General features: G+C 44.4%; 2 protein-coding genes and 1 pseudogene across 2 annotated transcripts in view; 1 reads left to right on the top strand and 2 right to left on the bottom strand.

The window, feature by feature from the left end:
• The window catches only part of LOC134984449 (zinc finger protein 583-like), a 34,774-nt gene extending 8,990 nt beyond the window's left edge, over positions 1–25,784 (top strand). The window contains exon 6 of the mRNA XM_063950026.1: positions 24,080–25,784. Within this exon, the coding sequence (XP_063806096.1) occupies positions 24,080–25,155 (1,076 nt within the window). The 3' untranslated portion in view covers positions 25,156–25,784. The remainder of the gene's footprint in view (positions 1–24,079) is intronic.
• The window catches only part of LOC134984452 (zinc finger protein OZF-like), a 176,399-nt gene that overhangs the window by 43,226 nt on the left and 105,450 nt on the right, over positions 1–27,723 (bottom strand). The window lies entirely within an intron of this gene.
• Positions 8,463–8,581, bottom strand: LOC134984464 (5S ribosomal RNA; annotated as a pseudogene).

The raw sequence follows: 27,723 nt of genomic DNA, 5'->3' as shown, positions 1-27,723 counted from the left end.
CTTCATTCCTTAATATAGGTACTCCATTCCTAGTATGTCTGCAAGTAGAGACCTCATAGATAGAAAAGTTCATACTTCATGAGCAAACAGATTGATTATGGGGAGTGATATTTTGTACAGATGTCCTGGAGAAGGTATCTAGACAATCCCTGTTATACAGAGTGGAGATCATGTAAAGAGGGATAGACACCTTGATAGAAGAATGGTCTGGTTACGCTCCTTGGCTAGAGGATCGGTCCAGTTACGTCCCTTGGCTAGAGGATCGGTCTGGTTTTGCCTTTGGCTAGAGGATCGGTCTGGTTTTGCCTTTGGCTAGAGGATCGGTCTGGTTTTGCCCCTGGGCTAGAGGATCGTTCTGGTTTAGCCCCTGGGCTAGAGCATCGGTCCGGTTTTGCCCCTGGCTAGAGGAACGGTCCGGTTTTGCCCCTGGCTAGAGGATCATTATGGTTTTGCCTCTGGGCTAGAGCATGGGGTCCGGTTTTGCCCCTGGCAGGAGGAACGGTCCGGTTTTGCCCCTGGCTAGAGGAACGATCCGGTCAGGCCCCTGGGCAGCAGGTGATCACTAAAAAAGCCTAGTTAATCTCCCATTTATAGCGGATCTTTCGTCTGGAGAAAAATTAAATGATACTAAAATTCTCTGGTGAAAATGTCTGTGTATCTTCATTCTCTATAACGTCTGCAATTTATAGACCTAAGAAACTGTAGGTTAGTATGACAGTACAACAGGAGATTACGTAGAAAGCCATTTCGAAACAAGTGTGTCGATCCATCAGTGCATTCGGTTGTTGGGGAAAATGGTGGCGGCATACGAGGCCATACAGTTTGGCAGGTTCCATGCCAGAGTTTTCCAGTAGGACCTGTTGGACAAGTGGTCGGGTTCCCACCTACACATGCACCGAAAGATAATCCTGTCGTCAAAAGCTAGGATTTCACTCCTGTGGTGGTTACACAGCTCTCACCTACTGGAGATACGCAGATTCGGGATTCAGGACTGGCTCCTGGTGACCACGGATGCAAGTCTCCGAGGCTGGGGAGCTGTCACTCAGGGAGAAAGCTTCCAAGGGAAATGGTCTAGTCAGGAAGCCTGCCTTCACATAAACGTGCTGGAATTGAGAGCCATTTACAACGGCTTTCAACAAGCGGTACATCTTCAAGATCATCCCATGCAGATCCAGTCGGACAATGTAACAGCAGTCGCGTACATAAACAGGCAGGGTGTAACGAAAAGCAGAGCGGCAATGGCAGAGGTGACGAAGATCCTCCTCTGGGCAGAAAGACATCTAAAGGCTCTGTCAGCAATTTTCATTCCGGGAGTAGACAACTGGGAAGCAGACTTCCTCAGCAGACATGATCTCCATCCAGGAGAGTGGGGCCTCCACCAAGAAGTCTTCGCAGAGGTGACAAGTCTTTGGGGAGTTCCTCAAGTAGACATGATGGCATCTCGTTTCAACAAGAAGCTTCAGAGATATTGTTCCAGGTCGAGAGAACCTCAAGCATTAGCGGTGGATGCGCTAGTGGCCCAGTGAGTTTTCCGGTCAGTGTATGTCTTCCCTCCACTTCCGCTGATCCCAAAAGGGCTCAGGATCATTAGAAGAACAGGAGTTCGCGCAATCTTCATTGCCCCAGACTGGTCAAGGAGGGCTTGGTGCCCAGATCTTCAGGAGTAGCTTATAGAAGATCCTCTTCCTCTTCGCGAGGACCTGTTACAGCAGGGGCCGTGCGTGTATCAAGACTTACCGCGGCTACGTTTGACGGCATGGCTGTTGAGCGGCGAATCCTAGCCCGAAATGGTATTCCCAAGGAAGTCATCCCCACTCTTATTCAGGCCAGGAAAGGAGTAACGTTGAAACATTACCACCGTATTTGGAGAAAATATGTATCTTGGTGTGAATCCAAGAAGGCTCCTATGGAAGAGTTTCAGTTGGGACGTTTTCTCCATTTTCTGCAGGTTGGTGTGGAGGCGGGCCTCCGAATGCGATCAATCAAGGTCCAGATTTCGGCCTTGTCAGTGTTCTTCCAAAAACAATTGGCCTCTCTTCCAGAGGTTCAGACCTTCATGAAAGGGGTTCTGCACATCCAGCCTCCATTTGTGCCTCCAGTGGCACCATGGGACCTTAATGTGGTGTTGCAGTTCCTTCAATCGGATTGGTTTGAGCCTCTACAAGAGGTAGAGTAGAAGTTTCTAATTTGGAAAGTGGTGATGCTTTTGTCATTGGCATCTGCAAGGCGGGTGTCTGAATTGGGGGCCTTATCTCACAAGAGCCCTTACCTGATCTTCCATGAAGATAGGGCAGAGTTGAGAACTCGTCAACATTTTCTTCCAAAGGTGGTTTCATCTTTCCACATAAACCAACCTATTGTGGTGCCAGTAATTCCTGACACATTCACTGAGTCAAAGTATCTAGATGTGGTTAGGGCTTTGAAGATTTATGTCGCTAGAACAGCTAGAATACGGAAAACAGAGTCTTTGTCCTGTATGCTCCCAACAAAATTGGGTGTCCTGCTTCCAAGCAGACTATTGCACGCTGGATCAGAGGTACGATTCAGCAAGCTCATTCTACGGCTGGATTGCCGTTACCGAAGTCAGTGAAGGCCCATTCTACTAGGAAGGTGGGCTCCTCCTGGGCGGCTGCCTGGGGGGTCTCGGCATTGCAACTTTGTCGAGCAGCTACTTGGTCAGGGTCAAACACATTTGCTAAATTCTACAAGTTTGACACCTTGGCCGATGAAGACCTCAAGTTCGGTCAATCGGTGCTGCAGGGTCATCCGCACTCTCCCGCCCATACTGGAGCTTTGGTATAAACCTCATGGTCATGAAGTGGACCCCAGCATCCTCTAGGATTTATGAGAAAACAGGATTTCAGCTGCGGGGTTCACTGGGCTCCACAAGGATTGGACAATGGGGTGTAGAGTAAGCTCTTGATCCGAGGCACCAACAGGCTCAAAGCTTTGACTGTTCCCAGAATGCACAGCACCGCCTCCTATATCACCGCGCCTCCCTGCACAGGAGCTCAGTTTTGTAAGTTGGTGCTGCAGTAAGCAGGCACTTAACAGAGGGGCTGCTCCAAGCAGCCCCAAGAAAAGCTTTTTATGAAGTATAAAGTGAAGACTTCAAGGGCAGCAGCGGTGGTAAATGTCTTGTGACATTCACTGCTGCAGCTCCAGCTCTCCCCAGCGGCGCTGTACACTCCCGAGCCCTGGTTGCCGGGTACCTACAGCGGAGGCTCCGGTTTTCTTCACGTTAGACACACACGGCTGGGGCTCTCCAGGATCGCGTGGCCGCGCTTCGGGAGGTGGTAAGTGGATCCCGCTTGTGGGACCCTGTCTTTATCGCGATTCGGCGCGGTCAGTGGGAGGCGGGCCGTGCGCGCTGGCGGTGGACACTTTGGCAGTACAGGCGATCCCACTAGATCACCAGGGCATGGGCGCAGGTCAGGTTTTCTCTCTAAACCGGTTTTTATATCGCCCACAGTACCCGGTGGTTTTGCCAGCAGAGGGGATAAGGCTTAGACCTGAAGGCCCTCCCCCAGCCCTAGGTCGCCATTTCCAGCAAGTGTTCCCACCCTGGAGCTGCATCTCTGTCTTTTCCTCACTCCCTATCAGTGTCTGCGGCGCCATTATCCCTCAGCTCACTGTTCCTGGGACTGCTTGGGCAAATCCTCCTATGTAAAGCCGCCTGGTTGTCAGCGCTGTGACTTTACATGACATTTAAGTATTCTACCTGCCTTTTTAGACCATGATAGTTAAGAAAGAGAGTGCATTTAGTCAGGGTTTTATAGTACAATTACCCTGTGATATACATCCAGTTCTTACTGTGTAGTGTTATATCTATTGACTATTTAGCAATATAAACTAGTCCAGTGCAGTATTATTGTCAGTAATAACCTCTGCATTGTACAAACTGTGACTTTCTCTGGCTGGGTCCACAGGATTATCCACAGGATAACATTGGGATATGGTTGAGGGACAGCAGAAATGGCACCAACGCGGTCACAATCTTTCTGGCCTCCCAGGATGCATCGGGGCCTTCACCATATAGTCCCACCCACTGACTCAGTCAGATCAGTTTTTTGCTTGGTGCGGCAGGAAGCCTCATGGTCACAGAGCTGCTGTGAGAATAGCCTCAAGCTTTTATTATTTAATTTTTATAGACTTACTTGTTAATAGCGTCTTAAACGCATGCTAGAAAGAGTCGCTCCAACAACTCCTCACCGGGTCGCAACAACGCTTACCTTCGGGTATTAATGCTGTCTCGACGGGCGTCTGTGTCGGATGTTCTAGCAGGTCCAGCAGACGTAACCAGGCTGTGGCCGGAGCATGGGGAGATGGTGAGTCTATGGACTTTCTCTTACTAGAGGGGTCAGGACACCGCTACGCTGAATTTGGTGGAGACTACAAATAGTGTGTTGATGAGCCGAACATCTTGAGTGCGACAGCGCTACGCTCTAGGGATCATAGGCGCCAGGACTAGGTAGAGGCCGCGATCCTTAGAGTTTAAGTCAACGGGGAGATTCAGACGCTCTCCTGGCCGCCCCTCCTCCGAGTTCATGGCCAGTTTCCGCGCGTCTCTCGTTTCATGAACTGAATGACCTCACTTCCGGCTCAGACGCTACCACGAGGGTACTCGGTCGCAGCTTAGACGCTGCGGTTGTGTACACTAGAGATCCCGCTTAGAGCTAGTCGCAGGCCTTAGCGTCTGCATACACGTGGAAGTCACTGAGCGTCCGTGTCCGCAGGAGCGACTGTGTCCGTTATTAGTTATATAAGTGCGGTAGTGTACATCAGTAGCGTCTGAATCCACTCAGCGTCTTACGAGCGTATTTGCTTGGATATGGAAGTGTGGTGAGTCTCCCTGTATCCCGCTCTCTGGAGGCAGGGTATACAGTACTAAAAATTCTCTCTACTTCTTAGTATGCATTGTTAATTTTTAGTACCTATTGCATATGAGACCTGTATATTACTGTGTTTTCTGCATGTTATGTTGGAAAAGAACCAGTTAGAAACAGAAGTACAATTTTCCTACTTATGTATAAGTTGTTATGGAGGTTGTATTCTCATATGACAATGTCTAATGCTTTAACATGTGACTGACTGCTAGTATGTGTGCTGACTTTTCTGTGTAATGTCAGTCCTGTTCTGACCCTCAAATCAGGTGCACTGTGGTCAGATTGATCTCACCTCTATATACTGATTATAGGGTGTGGTTCAGTCACAAAATTGTGTAGTCAATAACAGATTATTACCATGTCTGTGAGCAGCAAAAGTGATGAGGAGAATTTATCAAGCACTCCTACATCCCTAACATGCTTATCTTGTAAGACAGGGTTAATTGATGTGGATCAATTAGTCACTTATGAGGGCTTGTGTGCGAACTGTTTTGCTTTTCAGCGAAGTAAAAAACAGGAGTTAGTTCAACCACCAACAGAGCCACCATGGAATATGGTCGCAAAGACTATAGCGGACAGGTTAGCTCCGGTAGCACCACCTCAAGGGTTAGGTTACACTATGAACCCATACATGCAGCTCCCTTCCTACGGCTTGGTTCCAGTAGCCTCTACAAGCAACCAAGGGAAAGGTAAGATTAAGACAGATGCGTCTATGTGGCAGACTACATAAGATGATACAACAGATGATGATACAGTAGATTCAAATACACCGTATGATGATCAGTCGCAGAGTTTTAGTTCAGAGGATGTAGCTGAACTTATTGATGCTGTGAAGACTGTTCTCTCTTTGGAAGAGCCAGCTAAAACAGTGTTAACATCTAAAGCACCTGTGTTTAAACAAACAAAATCAGTGAAAACTGAATTCCCAGCGTCAGATGAACTGACACAAATCATGGAGAGTCTTGGTCGACGCCCAGTAAGAAATATAAGATTCCGAAAAGATGGAATTCTTATTATCCATTTTCAGCTGCGGATTGTTCGAAAAGAGAAGTTCCTCCAAAAGTAGATGCACATGTTCTGTGATTGTCCATAAATCTGCTTGACCACTGTCATCTACCTCGCTAAATGATGTCACAGACAGAAGGGTAGATAGTTTTTTGAAAAATTTATTTTCTCTAGTAGGAGCAGTGGTAAGACCTGCTATGGCTTCAGCCTGGGTAGCAAAGGCAATGGGCGAATGGATAGAGGAACTAGAAATTACATCTCTTCTCCTACTTCGGAGCAAGAGTACCTTTTAAGCCGTTTGAGACAATCTGCCCAATACTTAGAACAAGCAGCAATTGATATGGGTACAGTTGCTTCTAAAGCTTCAGCCTTGACAGTAGCCGCTCGCAAAGCAGTTTGGCTACGTACCTGGAAAGCAGATGCGGAATCCAAGAAAGAATTGGAAGCATTGCCTTTCGTTGGTAATATATTGTTTGGGAAACCATTTTCTGATATCCTAGAATCAGAGGCTGAATCAAAGAAGGCCAGATTTCCGGCTATTTATAACCCTAAGTCCAAGGGTTTAAAGTTTTGCTCATTTCATTGGCAAAGTAAAGCGAAAGCTAAAGAGGAGTCTAAGCAACCCCAGTTCAAAACCAGGGGTAGGAAGCAGTGGGCTAGCAAAAAGCCAGCTTCCAAGCCTGAACAGAAACCATCAGCCTGAAGAGACAGGCCTCCGCCTAGAGGATTCCAGGGTTGGGGGCCGACTCCTTCATTTTGCACACATATGGCAACAGTCAACAACAGGTGCTTGGGTGCAGAAGGTGGTATTTCAGGGGTATGGGTTCCCATTCAGGAGGCAGCCTCCTCAAAAAATTTTTGCACCAGCCCGTCTCGTATAGAGTCGAAGGCCAATGCCCTGCAAGAAGCAGTCCAAAAATGACTGCAGTCTGGTGTGATTGTCCCAGAACCTCCATCACAAAGGGGACAGTGGTTTTACTCCAATCTATTTCTGATCCAGAAGCCAAATGGGTCATATCGACCAATTCTCAATTTAAAAATGTTAAACAAATACATTTGGATCCCGAAGTTCCACATGGAGACGTTGCGCTCCATAATGTTGGCCATGGAACCGGGAAATTACATGGTATCTCTGGGTGTACGGGATGCTTACCTACATGTGCCTATAGCAAGGTCTCATCAGTGTTACCTCAGGTTTGCCATCCTCAAGGAACATTTTCAGTTCCAAGCTCTGCCCTTCAGGCTAGCAACAGCACCCAGGGTGTTTACCAAGATCATGGTGGTTATGGCAGCTTGTCTGCGCAAACAGGGGATAAGAATATTCCCATACCTCGACGACCTGTTAATCTTAGCACATTCGCAAGATTTACTTTTGAGCCATCTTCAACAGACAATAGTTTGTCTACAGAGACATGGGTGGCTCATAAATTGGGAAAAGTCGTCTCTGAATCCGTCACAGCGGATGGTTCATTTGGGGGCCATATTGGATTCAGACCTACAGAGAGTTTTCTTACCAGAGAAAAAGATGGTCAAGGTGCAGTTCATGACTCAGGAAGCGTTGCACACCCAGACAATGTCAGTCCATGCATCAATGCCACTGTTGGGTCTGATGGTATCAACCTTCGACATAGTGGAATATACGCAATTCCACTCCAGACCATTACAGCACCTTATTCTGACCAAATGGAACGGAAATCATCAGACGATAAAAGAGCAGATGATAAAGATTCCAGTAAATGTAAAAAGGTCTCTAGCGTGGTGGCTACAGACAGACCATTTAAACAAGGGGAGACCCTTTTGGATAAAAGAGTGGTAAGTCCTGACAACAGATGCCAGTCTGGAACAAAGAGAGGAGCGACCCGGCACTGGTATATAATTAATACCGTTTTAATCAGTTGGAACCAAAATTGGACAATTATATAGGGAAATCCCAATTTCTGTGTCCGGTTTGGTGGTGCGCCCAGAGCCAGAAACAAAGTATTTCAAGCTAGGGGAGAAAAAAGAAAGCTCTTGTGTGGGCGCACTCTTATCTATTTGTAATCACATAAAGTGATTATCCTCTTATAAATGCAATATGCTAATAAAACATAATTTTATTAATATATCCTTTAAGATCATTGTATTAGCCCATTATCAGGAATGTGCATGATCCAAGTAAATTACACTCTGGTGGGATTCAATTTATAAACAAAGTGTATGTAATAAAATGTTCTGGTCCTAACTCAGGCGATGAGTTTAAGAAAGGATGTAGATACTGCAAATCATACATCCATTTCAACCTGACCAGTACAGATAACCTGTATTAATGAGACCAATTAGGTGAATTGATTTGTGATTCTCTTATTAGTCAAAAAACAACTGGTGTCATTGACGTCACAGTATAAAGTTCATATTGTTATTGCAACTTCGCAGAATGGATGTGTATCACGGTATTGGGTCCTGGAGGAATCAGGACTAGTTCCTCTGCTGGTGGAAACACCTTGCCTCGGCCAAAAGTTAGTGAGGGATAGGGAAAAAATTGGTGATGCTGCTGTTGAAGTCACATACCGCACATCATGTGAAATGATTGTTGATCTACAACACTGGATATTCCCTGTGAGTCTCCTCCTCAGGTACTAGCCCAGCCCAACACCGTTTAGCTTCCAAGATCGGACGAGATCGGGCATTGGCGGTGTGGTTTGATAGTAGAAAAAGGTGGGTCAGACTCCAATGAGAGTGCACCTAGAATAGGGAGGGTGACTGGTTTTGGTCACAGAGTTAAAGTGTGGATCTGCTTTTCATGTTAGGCAGGAAACATCAAATCCCACTGTAGTGGTATTGAGTTCCTGGATCATGAATGAGAGTCCACGGAAAAGAAATATGGAAGGATAAAGCTGGGTTAATAAATTAATATAAGTTAATGCTATAACTGAGTGGGGGGAGTACCAGTTATATCAGAAATTGTGATCTGAATAGAAGTGCACTTAAGATAAAAATGCAAGGTATCTATTGGTGCAGAGGAATCAGAACATAAATGAAATTGCTCACATTTAGACTTTTAAGGAGACACACTTTGGTCAAGAAAAATAACAATTTGATATTAATTGCTGGTACTGGTCATGTACATAGATCTCTGTGATATTGCACCAGAGAGAATACTGTAATAGCAGATGCAGAGTATCTGTTGGTGCAGAGGATTCTACAGTTATGTGAAATTGCTCATAGTAGAACTAAAGGAAAAACACTCGGGTCATAGGAGAAAATAACAGAATGATATAAACTGCTAATGCTGATCATACAACTGAATCTCCATGATATTGCACCAGAGAATGCAAAAATAGCAGAGGTTGGCAAAAGGTGATTGTAGCGGCTACCGGAAGGAATCACTGGATCCTGACTAAAATAGGCTGATATAAGCTATGATCAAGGAAAACAGGCTTTTATACTTTGCATGCAAGAAGTACCTGACCTGAAAGCATTCAGGGATAGGGTGCCGTTTTTTCAATAAGGAAACCAGGAACCTGTTAGTACCAATGTAGCTGCATTAAGAATCCCGTTTTGTGGTTAGAACCATGAACAGATGTGGCTGGATGGAGGAATCCCACCGAGATGGACCCACTGGAAAACGCGTTTCACCCGTTTTAGGGCTTGCTCACTTCCTGGGTCTGTCTGTGAGAGTAAGCTGGTGGTTAAAATTGCCGTATTCTAGAGTTTAGGACCAATGGGGATAGAGCTTTGCGGGTGTACCGCATCAGCTGTGATTGAGTGGAGAGCCGCTGGTGACGGCGGCCGGGATTGTCCACAATAGAGGGCGTTGCTGATGAACTGATTCCGTGTGCGCCATTTTAGAAGAGGGCAAATATGCCCTTAGTTCGGCGTAAAAAATGATGACTGCTGGTTCCAATAAAGGGAAACACCTAGAGAAGGCAGATGGTACTTGCGCCATGTTGGAGCCGGGCAAGTATGCCCTGGTTATACATTGTGGCAAAATAAAGGATTAGCGGGCGCATTAAGTTACGGGATAAGACCGTGGAATGTTGATGGGTTGCTGCATTATGATGAGCTGTAAACAGCGGCTGCCTTAGTGTGAAAGAATTGTTGTTGGGTCTGGAAAAATAAAATGACCATGGAGGCGATTAGATGGAAATGATTATGGTGGAGAATTAATAAATAAATTATATCTGATAATGATAGGGAAAATATATATGAATATTAATATAAATAGACAGCATAAATTGTGGTGATGGAATGAAATAAAATCAAATAAATTAAATAAAATAAGGTGAAATGATAAATTAATTAATAAATAAAATAGATTTATTCAACAGAGAAAAAAACAACAGAAAGTAAAGAGATAGTGAAATGTGATGAAAGCCAATGGAAAAGATGTGTTATACAGGATGGGAGTGATGAGAGGTGATATGTGGGAGTGTTATGTGATGCCATTATGGGGTGTGGAGATTGGTATTAGCTGGTGATTAATGTGGGAAATATGATGTAGTTGAAAAGATGAGTGAGGGGAGGTAAGATGAATTTGAGGTGTACTGTGTTGTTGTGCTGAGATGGAGGATATAGTGAGAATGGACCTGGGGAAACGTGAGTTGGTAAAATGGCGTTGGTGAATGAGGTGAAAGGGGGGCGTAAGATAAATTGGTGAAAAAGAGGGGGAGGGCGGGGGGGGGGTTTGTTGTTTTGGTTTAGGGGGGGGGTGTGTGAAATGTGAAGAAATTAATAAGTGGGTAAGATTTTTTGGTTAAGACAAGGGAGAAAATAAAATTTTGGATTTAGCAAATATGTGATATGAAGGCATCAGGTTGATATTTGGTTTTGGTTTGATTACTGTTTGCTTCAAAAATGCCCAGGCAGAAGGTTTATAAGAAGGCACCAAAGTTAATGTTTTCGTTGAGTCCTGATGGCTTCAAAGTGCCCAAACGGAAGATCCATTCACTTTCTCGCTTTAATAATTCATGAGTGATATCTCCTCCGCGAATTCCCAATTTAATAGAATCCAGGCCGAAAACTTTCAGATCCTTAGGTGATCCTTTGTGGACCATGTGGAAGTGTTTAGCGACCGAGGTAAGTTGTTTCATTCGGGTAATGTCTTGTTGGGCATTTCTAATATTTCCCATGTGTTCTAGGATTCTCTCTTTAAGTTTCCTGGTGGTCATGCCTATATATTTTAGGTCACAGCTGCAGGTTAGACAGTAGATGACTGATTGTGAGTTGCAGTTGAAGAAGTGCTGTATTCTAATTGATTGTCCGTGTCTATCCATGACCGTCTTGTTAGGTGAAATTTGTGGGCATAATTTGCAATGGCCACAGGGAAAAGAGCCTGTTGTAATTGGTTTCTTAGGAGTAGAGGTCACAAAATGGCTATGGACCAAGTGGTCTTTAATATTCTTGGCCCTGCGCCAGCTCATCTGGACTGGGGCTTGTACAAATGGTGCGAGATCAGGATCTAATTGTAGTATTGGTAGGTGTTTGGATACGATGTTCCTTAGCATTTTCCATTCTGGGCAAAAGGTGCCAATGAATCTGATCTGGTCATCTTGTTCAGGTTTAACTTTGTCTTTTCCAAAGATAAGATCTTCTCTTTTAATCTTCTTGGTGGCTGAATAGGCACGGTTAAGAGATCGTTTACTATATCCCCTGGCTTGGAGGCGTTTTGTCAGTTCCCAACTTTTTTTCTTGAATACTGGGTCTTCTTAACAGTTCCTTCTCAGTCTCAGATATTCCCCCTTGGGAATATTTTCGATGGTTGGGGGGAAGTGAGAGCTCGTCTGGAAAAGGAGACTATTAGTTGCCATTTCCTTGCGATATAATTCAGTGGCCAGGTATCCCGTGTCAGATTTATAAATATTTAAATCGAGGAAAGGGACAGTCTCTGGGCTGATGGTGTGCGTGAGCAGGATGTTCAAATCATTGGTGTTCAATATTTTGATGAATTCAACTAGTAATTCTCTTTCGCCATTCCAAATAATGAAAATGTCGTCGATGTATCGGAGCCACATGACGACATGTATGGTATATTTGTCGTTAGCGGAGTTAAAGACGAAAAAATGTTCCCACCATCCTAAGAAGAGATTAGCGTATGTGGGCGCACAAGCTGCGCCCATTGCTGTCCCTCTTATTTGTAGGAAAAATTGATCTTTGAACACAAAATAGTTTTTGGCTAAAGCAAAATGCAGCAATTGTTGCAGAAAATTAGAGAAGTCACTTTCTCCCTCCTGGTCCAGGAAGAACTTGACTGCTGTGAGGCCGTGTTGATGACTAATACTAGTATATAATGCCTCCACATCGAGGGTCACCAATAGAAAATTCTTTTCGAAATGTATGTCATTAATTTTTTTCAAAAGGTCTGCAGTATCCCGTAGATAAGAAGGTAGAGAGAGTACATGTTCCCGAAGGTGTAAATCCAGGAACCGGCTGGGCTGTTCCAAAAGACCCCCATTGCCTGACATAATTGGTCTTCCTGGGGGTCGTGCTGCATCTTTGTGTATTTTGGGTAGCAGGTAAAACGTAGGTGTTCTAGGATTTGAAACTGTCAGATATTTAGATTCTTGTGGCGTGATAGTACCTTGTACAGCCGCATCCTGTATTATCTTATTGTATAATTGAAGAAAATCAGAGGTGGGATTGTTGAACAGCTTCCTATAACAAGTGGTATTATTAAGTTGGCGTCGGGCTTCCATGATATACATGTCCTGTGGCCAAATAACCACATTGCCCCCCTTATCCGAGGGTTTGATGATAACGTCTTTCCAACCTTGGAGTTCTTGTAATGCCCGCCTCTCATTGAACTTTAGGTTAGAGGGAAAACGATGTATGCCCTTTTTGGTCTGATCGTATATATTGTCGAATTCTTTAGAGACCAGATTCATAAATACTCGAATTTCAGGACTATTGTGGTCTGGGGGAAAAAAGGACGATTTAGGTTTACACTTAGGTCTGGATGTCGGTAATTCATTACCAGTAGATTCCATATAGAGTTCCTCTAACATGCTGAGGGCAGCATCACCAATTTTTTCCCTATCCCTCACTAACTTTTGGCCGAGGCAAGGTGTTTCCACCAGCAGAGGAACTAGTCCTGATTCCTCCAGGACCCAATACCGTGATACACATCCATTCTGCGAAGTTGCAATAACAATATGAACTTTATACTGTGACGTCAATGACACCAGTTGTTTTTTGACTAATAAGAGAATCACAAATCAATTCACCTAATTGGTCTCATTAATACAGGTTATCTGTACTGGTCAGGTTGAAATGGATGTATGATTTGCAGTATCTACATCCTTTCTTAAACTCATCGCCTGAGTTAGGACCAGAACATTTTATTACATACACTTTGTTTATAAATTGAATCCCACCAGAGTGTAATTTACTTGGATCATGCACATTCCTGATAATGGGCTAATACAATGATCTTAAAGGATATATTAATAAAATTATGTTTTATTAGCAAATTGCATTTATAAGAGGATAATCACTTTATGTGATTACAAATAGATAAGAGTGCGCCCACACAAGAGCTTTCTTTTTTCTCCCCTAGCTTGAAACAGATGCCAGTCTGCAAGGCTGGGATGTGGTACTCGGAAGCCTTTGGTTCCAGGGAAAATGGACCGTAAGGGAAAGTCGCCTGCCAATAAATCTGTTGGAAATAAGGGCCATTTATATGGCTCTAGTTCAGGCAAAGGACAGTCTGCAAGGAAGACCGGTCCAGATTCGCTCAGACAATGCGACAGCAGTTGCGTACCTCAATCATCAAGGAGGAACTCACAGCAAAAGATTGATGGAGGAAGTAACTCCCATTCTAAGATGAGCAGAACTCAATCTCCCAGCATTGTCAGCACTGTTTGTCCCGGGTGTACTGAACTGGGAAGCGGATTTTCTCAGTCGACACACCATTCAGGAAACCGAATGGGCATTACACCCAGAAGTGTTTCAGACAATAGCGAACAGATGGGGTCTACCAGAGATAGACCTCATGGCGTCTCGTCTAAACAACAAAGTTCTGAAGTACGGATCAAGAACCAAGGATCCCGGAGCGGTCCTTGTAGACGCACTGTCAGTAGAATGGAAATTTAATCTGGCATATCTGTTCCCTCCAATATCTCTGTTACCCAGAGTAGTGAGAAAAATAAAGCAAGCACAGGGAGCAATAATTCTAATAGCTCCAGCTTGGCTAAGAAGGCATTGGTACACAGATCTACTGAGAATGTCCGTGGAAGCACCAATACTGCTCCCTCAACGTCCTGATCTGCTAATGCAGGGTCCTTGTTGTCACAGTCATCTGGATCGTCTGTCTTTGACGGCGTGGCTGTTGAAACCTCTATCCTAAAAGCTATAGGATTTTCAAAACAAGTAATCCAAACTATGCTCCGAGCAAGAAAGCCTTCTTCAGCTCGTGTGTATCATAGAATATGGCAAGCCTATATTCATTGGTGTACTGAAAAAAGTTTGAATCCGAGATCTTTTAAAGTATCCAGGATTTTGGATTTCCTTCAAGCAGGATTGGATAAAGGTTTGAAAGTAGCTTCCTTGAGAGTTCAAGTATCAGCGTTAACTGTATGGTTTCAGCGAAAGATTGCTGATTTACAGGATGTACATACTTTCTTTCAGGGAGTGGTACATATTTAACCTCCATTTGTTCCTCCTGCAGCTCCCTGGGATTTGAATTTAGTTCTTAAATTTCTCCAGGGACCTCCGTTTGAACCACTTAAGAGAGCAGATCTTAAATGGTTAACGGCTAAAGTACTTTTTCTATTGGCAATGGCGTCAGCCAGAAGAGAGTCAGATTTAGGAGCATTATCATGTAAGTCTCCTTTACTAAATTTTTTTCCAGACAGAGCAGTTCTCAGAACTAGATCTGGTTATCTTCCGAAGGTGGTGTCAAAGTTTCACCTTAATGAAGAGATTGTAGTCCCAGCTTTTCAGGTATCGGGACTTTCTGCGGGAGAAGCGTCGCTGGATGTAGTCCGAGCTTTAAGAATCTACATAGATCGTACTAGTGCCATCAGAAAAACAGATTCTCTCTTCATCCTCTACGGATTTCATAGAAGAGGATGGCCTGCTAGTAAACAGACGCTCGCAAGATGGCTCCGAATGGTAATATCAGAAGCTTATTCTCATGCAGATCTCCCTACTCCTGCTAATGTCTCTGCTCACTCTACACGTAAGGTAGGTCCTTCATGGGCAGCACAACAGGGTGCTTCAGCAGAACAGATTTGTAAGGCAGCCACATGGTCTTCCATAAACACATTCATCAAACATTATGCCTTGGATACTTTTGCCTCTCATGATGCAGACTTCGCGCGAAAGGTCCTCCTGTGTAATCAGGAGCGTCCCCACCACTAAAACTGGCTTTGGGAATCCCAATGTTATCCTGTGGATAACCTGTGGACCCAGCCAGAGAAATAGACATTATGGTAAGAACTTACCGTTGATAACGTAATTTCTCTTATATCCACAGGTATCCACAGGGATCCCACCTTGATGCACCTGATTTGAGGATCTTGACAATCATTAAACCTCTTCCCTCTTGTATGGAAGGGTGTGTGTTCTTATCGCCTAAATAGGTTTCTACCTGATGCTCCTGCCTAATCGCTGTGGAAAGAACAGATTTGACTGAGTGAGTGGGCGGGATTATATGGTGAAGCCCCGATGCATCCTGGGAGGCCAGAAAGCTTGTGACTGTTTGGTGCCATTTCCGCTGTCGCTCCAGCATATCCCAATGTTATCCTGTGGATACCTGTGGACATAAGAGAAATTACGTTATCAACGGTAAGTTCTTGCCATAACGTCTATTTCTCATACGTCTTAGAGGATGCTGGGGTCATCATAGAAACATGGGGTTATACCAAAGCTCTAGAACGGGCGGGAGAGTGCGGATGACTCTGCAGCACCGATTGAACAACTGAAGGTCTTCATCGGCCAAGGTGTCAAACTTGTAGAACTTTGCAAATGTGTTTGACTCAGACCAAGTAGCTGCTCGGCAAAGTTGCAATGCCGAGACCCCCCGGGCAGCCGCCCAGGACGAGCCCATCTTTCTAGTAGAATGGGCTTTCACCGATTCCGGTAACGGCAATCCAGCCGTGGAATGAGCATGATGAATCGTGTTACAGATCCAGCGTGCAATGGTCTGCTTGGAAGCAGGACACCCAACCTTGTTGGGAGCATACAGGACAAACAGAGCCTCTGTTTTCCTAATCTGAGCCGTTCTGGCGAAATAAATCTTCAAAGCTCTGACCACATCCAGAGATTTTGACTCAGCGAAGGCGTCAGTAGCCACAGGCACCACAATAGGTTAGTTCATGTGGAAAGAGGAAACCACTTTCGGTAGAAATTGTTGACGTGTCCTCAATTCAGCTCTATCTACATGGAAGATCATATAAGGGCCCTTGTGAGACAAGGCCGCTAACTCAGACACCCGCCTTGCAGATGCCAAGGCCAACAGGATGACCACTTTCCAAGTGAGGAATTTCAACTCTACCTTCCGTAAAGGTTCAAATCAATGTGATTGAAGGAACTGCAACACCACATTAAGATCCCATGGTGCCACTGGAGGCACAAATGGAGGTTGGATGTGCAACATTCCTTTTACGAAAGTCTGAACTTCTGGAAGGGAGGCCAATTGTTTCTGAAATAAAACCGATAAGGCCGAAATCTGTACCTTAATTGAGCCCAATTTTAGGCCCGCATCCACACCTGCTTGTAGAAAATGGGGAAAACGTCCTAGTCGAAACTATTCCGTAGGAGCCCCCTTGGATTCACACCAAGAAACATATTTTCTCCAAATACGGTGGTAATGTTTAGACTTTACCTTTTCTGGCTGAATAAGTGTGGGAATTACTTCACTGGGAATACCCTTACAGGCTAGGATTTTGCGCTCAACCGCCATGCCGTCAAACGAAGCGCGGTAAGTCCTGATACACGCACGGCCCCTGTTGTAATAGGCCCTTAACTCCAGAACATTTATGTGGAAACAAGTTTCCTGACTTGACCATCTTCCTTGGAAGTTTTCTCCCATTGTGACTGCCCCCCAGCCTCGGAGGCTTGCATCCGTGGTCACCAGGATCCAGTCCTGTATCCCGAACCTGCTCCCCTCTAGGAGGTGAGAGCTGTGCAGCCACCACAGGAGTGATATCCTGGTCTTGGAAGACAGGATTATCCTCCGGTGTAGGTGGGACCTGGACCACTTGTCCAACAGGTCCCACTGGAACACTCTGCATGGAACCTGCGAAACTGAATGGCCTCGTAGGCCGCAACCGTCTTCCCCAGCAACTGAATGCATTAATGGATTGACATTCTTGCTGGTTTCAGAATTTGTTTGACCAGACTCTGAAGTTCCAGAGCCTTGTCCACTGGAAGAAAGACTCTCTGTAGTTCTGTGTCCAATATTCCCAAAAAAAACAACCGCGTCATCGGAATCAACTGGGATTTTGGCAAATTTAGGAGCCAACCATGCTGCTGAAGAACTGTCAGGGAGAGTGCAACGTTTTGCACCAACTGGTCCCTGGATCTCGCCTTTATCAGGAGATCGTCTAAGTATGGGGTAATCGTGACTCCTTGCTTGCGAAGGAGAACCATCATCTCCGCCATCACTTTGGTGAAAATCCTCGGAGCCGTGGACAGACCAAACGGCAATGTTTGAAATTGGTAATGACAATCCTGAATTGCAAACCTCAGGTAAGCCTGATGCGGAGGATAAATGGGAACATGTAAGTAGGCATGTTTTATGTCCACCAACACCATAAAATCCCCTTCCTCCAGACTGGAGATCACTGCTCGGAGAGACTCCATCTTCAATTTGAATTTCTTTAGGTAGAAATTTAGGGATTTCAGGTTTAGGATTGGTCTGACCAAACCGTCCGGCTTCGGGACCACAAACAGGCTCGAATAAAAGCCTTCTCCCTGTTGTGACTGGGGAACCCTGACGATAACTTGATTTTGACACAACTTTTGTATTGCGTCGCAAACTACCTCCCTGTCCGGAAGAGAAGCTGGTAAGGCCGATTTGAAAAAACGGCGAGGGGGAACGTCTTGAAACTCCAGCTTCTACCCTTGGGATACTATTTGTAAAACCCATGGGTCTAGCTCTGAACGAACCCAAAACTGACTGAAGAGTTTGAGACGTGCCCCCACCGGTGCGGACTCCCGCATATGAGCCCCAACGTCATGCGGTTGAATTGGCAGAAGCCTGGGAGGACTTCTGCTCCTGGGAGCCTGACAAGGCTGGTGATCATTTACCTCTTCCCCTTCCTCTAGTAGCAAGGAAGGAAGAACATCGGCCCTTCCTGTATTTATTGGGCCGAAAGGACTGCTTCTGATAGTGATGCTTTTTCTTTTGTTGTGGAGGAACAGCCGTTTGTGTCCCTAATACAGCCTCCTCTTGGGAAGAGCCTTCAGCCTCAGACATGTCGACACACGTGCACCAAACACCCACAGACACAGGGGACAGACCCACAGTAAAGCCTGTCAGAGAGACACAGAGGGGATTTGCCAGTTCACACCCCAGCGCCCAATAAATGCCAAATAAGCGCTTTTTATATAAAGTATATTGCACCAAATTTAGCCAGTGCCGCCCCCTCCCCCCCCCCCCCCCCGTTTTGCACCCTGATACTTGTCAGTGTGAAGGAAGGACCAGCGTCTCTGCAGCCTGATGGAGAGAAAATGGCGCCGAGTGAGCTGTGAGGACGAAGCTTCAGTACCGCTTCTTGTATGATTATACTGGCGGGAGTTTTGGAACAGTACCTCTGCACTAATGTCCCCTCTGGCCAGATGTCCACTGAGGATTTATTAGCTGCCCAGGACGCGCCCCCCCCCCCCCACGCACCCTGCACCCTGTAGTGCTGCATGTATGTGGGAGCTTGGCGCGCAGCGTCCGCACGCTGCAGTACCTCAGATAAATGCCGTCACTGAAGTCTTCTTTTCTTCATCTACTCACCTGTCTTCTGACTTCTGGCTCTGAAAGGGGGTGACGGCGGGCTGCGGGTGTGAGCATCTAGGCATACCCAGCGATCAGCACCCTCAGGAGCTAATGGCGTCCTGTAGCCAGAAGCAGAGCCCTTGAGCTCACTGGAAGTGGGTGATACTCCTCTCCCCTAAGTCCCACGAAGCAGGGAGTCTGTCGCCAGCAGCCTCCCTGAACATAAAAAACCTAACATAAGTCTTGTCAGAGAAACTCTGTAGAGCTCCCTGCAGTGCATCCAGTCTCACTGGGCACAATTATAAAACGAGTCTGGAGGAGGGGCATAGAGGGAGGAGCCAGTTCACACCCTTTCAAAGTCTTAAAGTGCCCATGTCTCCTGCGGATCCCGTCTATACCCCATGGTTCTATGATGACCCCAGCATCCTCTAGGACGTATGAGAAAATACTTTTTCCATACCTCGGTGATCTTTTAATCCTGACACAGATGCAGGAGTTGCTCTTATGTAATCTGCGACAGACAATAACATGTCTGCAGAACCATGGGTGGCTCATAAATTGGGAAAAATTGTTTCTGGTTCCGTCACAACAGATGACTCACTTGGGGCTGGTACTGGATTCAGGTCTTCAGAGAGTAAGTTTAAATCCGAACAAGATATCCAAGGTTCACTCAAGGATTCAGGACTTGTTACACAGTAAAGTGGTATCCATTCACGCAGCAATGCGGGTGATGGGTTTGATGGTATCAACGTTCGACATGGTGGAGTATGCACAATTCAACTCAAGGCCTCTGCAGCTTCTGATTCTTGCCAAATGGAATGGGTTGCATCAGACGATAAAAACACAGACCCTGTCTCTTACAATAGAAGTAAGAAGGTCATTAGCCCGGTGGCTACAGACATCCCATCTGGACAAGGGTAGACCCCTTTGGATATCAGATTAGGAAATTCTGATGATAGATTCCAGTCTTCAGGCCTGGGGAGCAGTGTCAGAAATGTGTTTTCAGGGGCAATAGACCAGGGAAGAAAGTTTCCTGCCAATAAACATATTGGAACTTTGGGCCATATATATGGCACTGATTCAGGCAAAGGACTTTTTTCGGAGAAAACCAGTCCAGATCCGCTCAGGCAATGCAACGGCAGTAGCGTACCTCAACCATCAGGGAGGAACTCGAAGCCGGAAAGCGATGGAGGAGGTAAGTCACATACTAAAGTGGGCAGAACTTCATCATCCAGCCTTGTCCACAGTGTTCGTTCCGGGAGTCCTAAACTGGGAAGCGGACTTTCTCAGTCGACACGCCATTCAGGAAAATGAATGGTCTCTACACCCGGAGGTCTTCCAGACTCTGGTAGACAAGTGGGGGTTTCCAGAGATAGATCTCATTGCATCCCATCTGAACAACAAAGTTCTTGCTTATGGGGCAAGAACAAAAGATCCCAGAGCGATCTTTGTGGATGCCCTGTCGGTCCCATGGGACTTTCATCTGGTTTATGTGTTTCCTTCAATCACCCTATTACCCATGGTGGTGAGAAAGATAAAGACAGGGAAAAGTGCCATGATACTAATAGCTCCGGCTTGGCCCAGAAGACATTGATACACAGATCTGCTGAGTATGTCGATGGGTGTTCCACTTCTGTTCCCTCAACATCCAGATCTACTGATGCAGGGTCCTTGTTATCACAGACATCTGGATCAACTGTCTTTGATGGCGTGGCTCTTGAAACCTCTATCCTGAAGTCAAGAGGATTCTCACAACAGGTAATTCAGACTATGCTCAGAACAAGGAAACCTTCCTCAGCTTGCATTTATCACCGAATATGGAAAACCTATATTCATTGGTGCAGTGAACGGAAAATGGACCTTAAGTCTTTCAGAGTTTCCAGGGTGTTAGCATTTCTTCAGGCAGGAATGAATAAAGGTTTGAAGGTGGCTTCCTTGAGAGTGCAAGTGTTGGCATTGACTGTATGGTTCCAAAAGAAAATTGCCAATTTACAGGATGTGCGTACTTTTTTCCAGGGAATGCTGCACATTCAACAATTTTTTGTTCCTCCTACAGTGCCTTGGGACTTAAGTCTAGTCCTGAAAGCCCTTCAAGTTGCCTCATTTGAACCACTTAATAAAGTGGATCTTAAATGGTTGACAGCTAAAGTTCTCTTTCTACTTGCTATTGCCTCAGCTAGAAGAGATTCAGATTTAGGGGCATTGTTATGTCGCTCTCCTTTTCTGATATTTCATCCAGATAGTGTCTAAATTCCGCCTTAAGAAAGAAATTGTTGTACCAACTTTTCAAGGGCCAGATCTTTCTGTGGGAGATGCATCTTTGGACGTAGTCAGGGCTTTAAGGATCAACGTGGATCGTACCAGTGCCATCAGAAAGACAGATTATCTCTTTGTTTTCTATGGATTTCACAAGAGAGGCTGGCCTGCTGACAAGCAAACACTAGCGAGGTGGCTTAGAATGACGATTTCAGAAGCATATTCTCAAGCTGATCTCCCTAATCCAGCTAGTGTCTCTGCTCACTCTACTCGTAAGGCAGGTCCGTCGTGGGCAGCACAACGTGGTGCTTCAGCGGAACACATATGTAAGGCAGCCACACGGTCTTCCATTAACACATTCATTAGACATTATGCCTTTGATACCTTTGCCTCAGGATGCTGCATTCGGGCGAAGGATTCTCCTTTCAAGTCTGGAGCTTCCCCTTCACTAAATTGCTTTGGGAAATCCCATTGTTATCCTGTGGATAACTGTGGACCCTGCCAGAGAAATATACGTTATGGTAAGTCCACAGGATCCATAGGGATCCCACCCTGACTCACCTGATTTGAGGATCCTTTTACTCACTGGCCTCTTCCTTCTTGTACGGAAGGGTGTGCATGTGTGTTCTTATCGCCTGATTAAGGCTCTCTATGATGCTCCTGCCTTGAGCTTTGGAATACAACTGATTTGCCTGAGCAAGGAGGCGGGGATATATGGACGGGACCCGTTGCAAGCTGGGAGGCTGTCGCTTCATCATATCCCATTGTTATTTTGTGGATCCTGTGGACTTAGGAAGAATACCGATATCAACGGTAAGTTCTTACCATAACGTATATTCCCTTGGGTGGAATAGACGCCTTTTGGCCAGCGTCACAGGAGAAATATCCGTAAATAGCTGCATATTATCCAGGCACTCAGCTGTGGATGAGGAAGACAAAGCAGCCTGTAGGATACGTTCTTTAATATGAAGAAAGTGGACCCTGAGCAGAGTGTCCCTCGGAGCTTGGATAGGGGCCTGTTTGGACTTTGGGAGCCTATGGATCTTATCAATAAGAAGGTCCGCAGCAGAAGCCTTCGGTGAAAGTTTCTGACAAGAGGACCGTGGCATAATCATAAAGCTCAGCATTTGTAACAGAATCTGGAACGCCCATTATTCTGATATTATTTCTCATAGAGCAGTCTTCTAAATCAATGACTTTATCACGAATAGAGACCAGGTCTTCCTGAAGGGTGTCATGTGCTGAGATCAGATCTTTGTGAGACGCAACAATCTCATTCATTTTAGTCTGTACGAGTGCCAATCTCACTGATATCAGACCTCAAAGCTTAAACATGATGTAATGCAATGCAAATAACACAGTAGTGACCGATAAATTCCACTAGAGGTCAGCGTGATACAGACGTGAAGCTCTCGACACAGAGAGACACAAATGGCAAAATATATTCAGTGGATAAATCCACAAAATAATACACTGTGAGGTTGTAATCAGAGTGTAATGAGCTGTACTCAGACGATACTTGATACTGGGCTCTGCATGTAGACTGAGAGGAAGTAGATTATAGTGGTACCATATAAATAGAAGGTAGTTTCACCTCCAGGCAAATGCCTCAATTTAGTGTAGTGACCCCGGTCCAGCCGCCAGGACACTTATTTAGCAGTTTATATCAATTTTACACATTATTGAAGGCAGAAGGCAAAGCATGCGATGGCCGGGTACCAGGATCCAAAATGGCAGCCACCTCACCTCCCAATATCACCGCAGGGCTCCGGTGACTGTGGGCAGACCCTTCTGTCCTCAGTAGTAACGGGAGCTGCGCACCTGTGTTAGCAGGCGAGTAAGTGCTCCCGCCTGAGCCAAAAGCACCTCCAAGTCAGGTGGCCGGAGCGTGCAGGAAAGACTAGGCACACTTAGCCCCAGAATTCAGCCAATGGCTTCAGCTGCGTTGCTAGGCTGTGGCAGTGAACAGTGACTGGAGTATGCACAGCGAGCAGCTTTAGGGCAGTAGGAGTGGTGGAATTAATAGATTGGGTCTTGGTCCCAGCGGCGGCTGAGAGCTATCAGGTAGGGTAGATAAGAAGCCACTTAGTGAGGAGAGCTCCAGAAAGCACGTCTGGATGGACTAAGGCCACGCCCCTCTTATTTATTATTTTATATACTAACAGGGGTGACAGGTGTGGTACATCCCTGCAAAGGCAGATCCAATCTCTTTCTCATCAGACTCTGCTGTCTTCCCTGCACTCTCACTCAGATGTTCACTGCTGCCAGTAGCACACGTATGAGAAGCAGAAGTATGGTGGCAGCTGTATAGATTCTGATATGTAATTCTCTGTATCATACTTACTGTGCACACCATCATCCTTATTACTATTGAGAGTATAGAGGTAAGACACTGATGATAGGGGTGTAACAGGGTATTATAACCTAGCAGATGATGATGATGATGATGATTGCAGTGTATTATATGGTGTATTGCATGTAAAATTCCTTGTTCTACACCTACTCTGCTATAGCAATATACCTTATATAAGGGTGAGTAACACATGTACAGGCTTACCAGTATATGAGCACACACATAAAGGAATGCTACCTTACCAATGCTTCCAGGAGTAACGTTAGGAGACATTTCTCTGATCCATCAGCTCATATGACTGATGTTATTGTTCATCTAGAATCTCCAATTCATACGATATGTTCCCCATCCATTGTTTTACATTGGTGCTGACATAGGACTTGGCGAGTGACTACATCTCCATTTATACTTCATGGTTAGTTACCAGTACAAGAGAGAGATATATCTAAGTCTTATTATAATATTACATTTGTTATTGTGAGTGTTCTCAGGAGGGTGGACACAATGATAGTCTGAGACACAATATTATAAAGCCTTCATTAAAAGTTATGTTTTATGATACACACACATTTACAATTAAGTGTCCCAGAGAGTTGTCTTCTCCTATTGTTTACAAGATTTATATTGTTACAGAAAATGTCACATTTCCATAATGTATTTTATTTCCAGCAGATGGACACACAAGCAGGAATATCTCAGAAGGACATCTAATGTTATCCTCGGATTGTGACATAAAAGATAATGACAGTAGACAGGATTCTCCAAGAGCTAATCCCGTTACCCCAATTATACATCCAGCTCTATCAGCTGATCCCCCTGATCCTGGGAAATGTTCTCCTCATCACTCTGATATTGGTGCATCTGTTACAGCTCTGAGAGTAGATACAGTGTTTCCCTGTTCTATAGATGCCAAATGTTTTACACAGAACACAAAACGTATTACCCAACAGCCAGCTAAGGCAGGTGAGAGGCCATTTCCATGTTCTGAATGTGGGAAATGTTTTACACAGAAATCATATCTTGTTACACATCAGAGAAGTCATACAGGTGAGAAGCCATTTTCTTGTTCCGAGTGTGGAAAACGTTTTTCACACAAGTCATATCTTGTTATGCATGAGAGAAGTCACACCGGAGAGAAGCCATTTACATGTTCTGAGTGTGGAAAAGGTTTTTCACAGAAATCAACTCTTGTTCAACATGAGAGAAGTCACACCGGAGAGAAGCCATTTACATGTTCTGAGTGTGGGAAACGTTTTGCACTTAAATCAACTCTTGTTAGACATGAGAGAAGTCACACCGGAGAGAAGCCATTTACATGTTCTGAGTGTGGGAAATGTTTTACACAGAAATCGAATCTTGTTCAACATGAAAGAAGTCACACCGGAGAGAAGCCATTTTCTTGTTCTGAGTGTGGAAAAGATTTATCACACAAGTCATATCTTATTATACATGAGAGAAGTCACACCGGAGAGAAGCCATTTTCATGTTCTGAGTGTGGGAAACGTTTTGCACTTAAATCAGCTCTTGTTAGACATGAGAGAAGTCACACCGGAGAGAAGCCATTTTCATGTTCTGAGTGTGAAGAATGTTTTACACAGAAATCAACTCTTGTTAGACATGAGAGAATTCACACAAGTGAGAAGCCATTTCCATGTTCTGAGTGTGGGAAATGTTTTACACGGAAATCACATCTTGTTCAACATGAGAGAACTCACAGAGGTGTGAAGCCACTTGCATGCTCTGAGTGATTAATAAATCAGCTCTTGTTGGACACAGTAGACATCACACAGGTGAGGAACCATTTTAATCTTCTGGAGTATACTCATCTTCACCATTTCCCTGCATTGTTCCTTCAGGTTTTATCCTATGTCCTGTGGTTTTTTTTTTACAATATACATGCTACTACTGGGTGAAATAATAAGACGTCATGTCCTCCTTTACCTCTACTATGCAGATAACCTGTCTTTGCTCCGGGTACTGAAAACAATACCAATACTAAATGTCTAGCTGAGCTCCAGGTGTGGGTGATGCCAGTAGGCCGTGACTCAGTCCTAGTGAAACAGGTCCATATGCTAATGCATGCCGACTCTCCTGTCTTCTGATTACTTCCTCCCATGCCTATCCAAGATTTTTCACATGCTGCTCCCTTTCTCTGGAATTCTTTACCTCTCCCCCTCAGACTGTTACCAGCAGTACCAAGAATCTGCCGTAATTCATTTGTGGTTGATCTGTTAGCTATGCAGCCCTGACCATGGAACCTGCTGCCTCGCACAGTCCAAGAGACCTCCACCCTGGTGACCACAAACAGACTGATGACTGTTACTCACATGTTTCATTAATGTTCCTTCACTTCCTAAATATACATCCCACATGCTGAGGTCTTTATTCTGTTCTACTTATTGTCTATCTTGTCCTCTGTGTAATTGTGAATGTAAAGTTCTGTGAGTCCTATTTGGAGGAAAGTGATGTATAAGTAACATTATTACTGGTGAGAGTGACAGGAGTCAGATCTAGTTACACCATACGTTACATATACAGAAGGGGAAATCTACAAGTAACATTATTACTGGTGAGAGTGACAGGAGTCAGATCTAGTTACACCATATGTTCCATCTACAGAAGGGGAAATGTATAAGTAACATTACTGGTGAGAAAGACAGAAGTCAGATCTAGTTACACCATACGTTACATATACAGAAGGGGAAATGTATAAGTAACATTATTACTGGTGAGAATGACAGGAGTCAGATCTAGTTACACCATACGTTCCATATACAGAAGGGGAATTATATAAGTAACATTATTACTGGTGAGAATGACAGGAGTCAGATCTAGTTACACCATACGTTACATATACAGAAGGGAAAATGTATAAGTAACATTATTACTGGTGAGAGTGACAGGAGTCAGATCTAGTTACACCATATGTTATATATACAAAAGGGGCAATGTATAAGTAACATTATTACCGGTAAGAATGACAGGAGTCAGATCTAGTTACACCATACGTTACATAAACAGAAGGGGAAATGTATAAGTAACATTATTACCGGTGAGAATGACAGGAGTCAGATCTAGTTACACCATACGTTACATAAACAGAAGGGGAAATCTATAAGTATCATTACTGGTGAGAATAACAGGAGTCAGATCTAGTTACACCATACGTTACATATACAGAAGAGGAAATGTATAAGTAACATTAATACTGGTGAGAATGACAGGAGTCAGATCTAGTTACACCATATGTTACATATACAGATGGGTAAATGTATAAGTAACATTATTACTGGTGAGAATGACAGGAGTCAGATCTAGTTACACCATACGTTCCATATACAGAAGGGAAATTATATAAGTAAAATTATTACTGGTGAGAATGACAGGAGTCAGATCTAGTTACACCATACGTTCCATATACAGAAGGGGAATTATATAAGTGACATTATTACTGTTGAGAATGACAGGAGTCAGATCTAGTTACATCATACGTTACATATATAGAAGGGGAAATGTATAAGTAACATTATTACTGGTGAGAATGAAAGGAGTCAGATCTAGTTACACCATATGTTCCATATACAGAAGGGGAAATGTATAAGTAACATTATTACTGGTGAGAATGACAGGAGTCATATCTAGTTACACCATACGTTACATATACACAATGGGAAATGTATAAGTGTCATTACTGGTGAGAATAACAGGAGTCAGATCTAGTTACACCATACGTTACATATACAGAAGGGGAAATCTACAAGTAACATTATTACTGGTGAGAGTGACAGGAGTCAGATCTAGTTACACCATATGTTCCATCTACAGAAGGGGAAATGTATAAGTAACATTACTGGTGAGAAAGACAGAAGTCAGATCTAGTTACACCATACGTTACATATACAGAAGGGGAAATGTATAAGTAACATTATTACTGGTGAGAATGACAGGAGTCAGATCTAGTTACACCATATGTTCCATATACAGAAGGGGAATTATATAAGTAACATTATTACTGGTGAGAATGACAGGAGTCAGATCTAGTTACACCATACGTTACATATACAGAAGGGAAAATGTATAAGTAACATTATTACTGGTGAGAGTGACAGGAGTCAGATCTAGTTACACCATATGTTATATATACAAAAGGGGCAATGTATAAGTAACATTATTACCGGTAAGAATGACAGGAGTCAGATCTAGTTACACCATACGTTACATAAACAGAAGGGGAAATGTATAAGTAACATTATTACCGGTGAGAATGACAGGAGTCAGATCTAGTTACACCATACGTTACATAAACAGAAGGGGAA

This window comes from Pseudophryne corroboree, assembly GCF_028390025.1.
Source record: "Pseudophryne corroboree isolate aPseCor3 chromosome 3 unlocalized genomic scaffold, aPseCor3.hap2 SUPER_3_unloc_56, whole genome shotgun sequence".
Classification (NCBI taxonomy): domain Eukaryota; kingdom Metazoa; phylum Chordata; class Amphibia; order Anura; family Myobatrachidae; genus Pseudophryne; species Pseudophryne corroboree.
The sequence above is the reverse complement of the archived record's forward strand: the minus strand, read 5'-3'. Positions and strand labels throughout refer to the sequence as shown.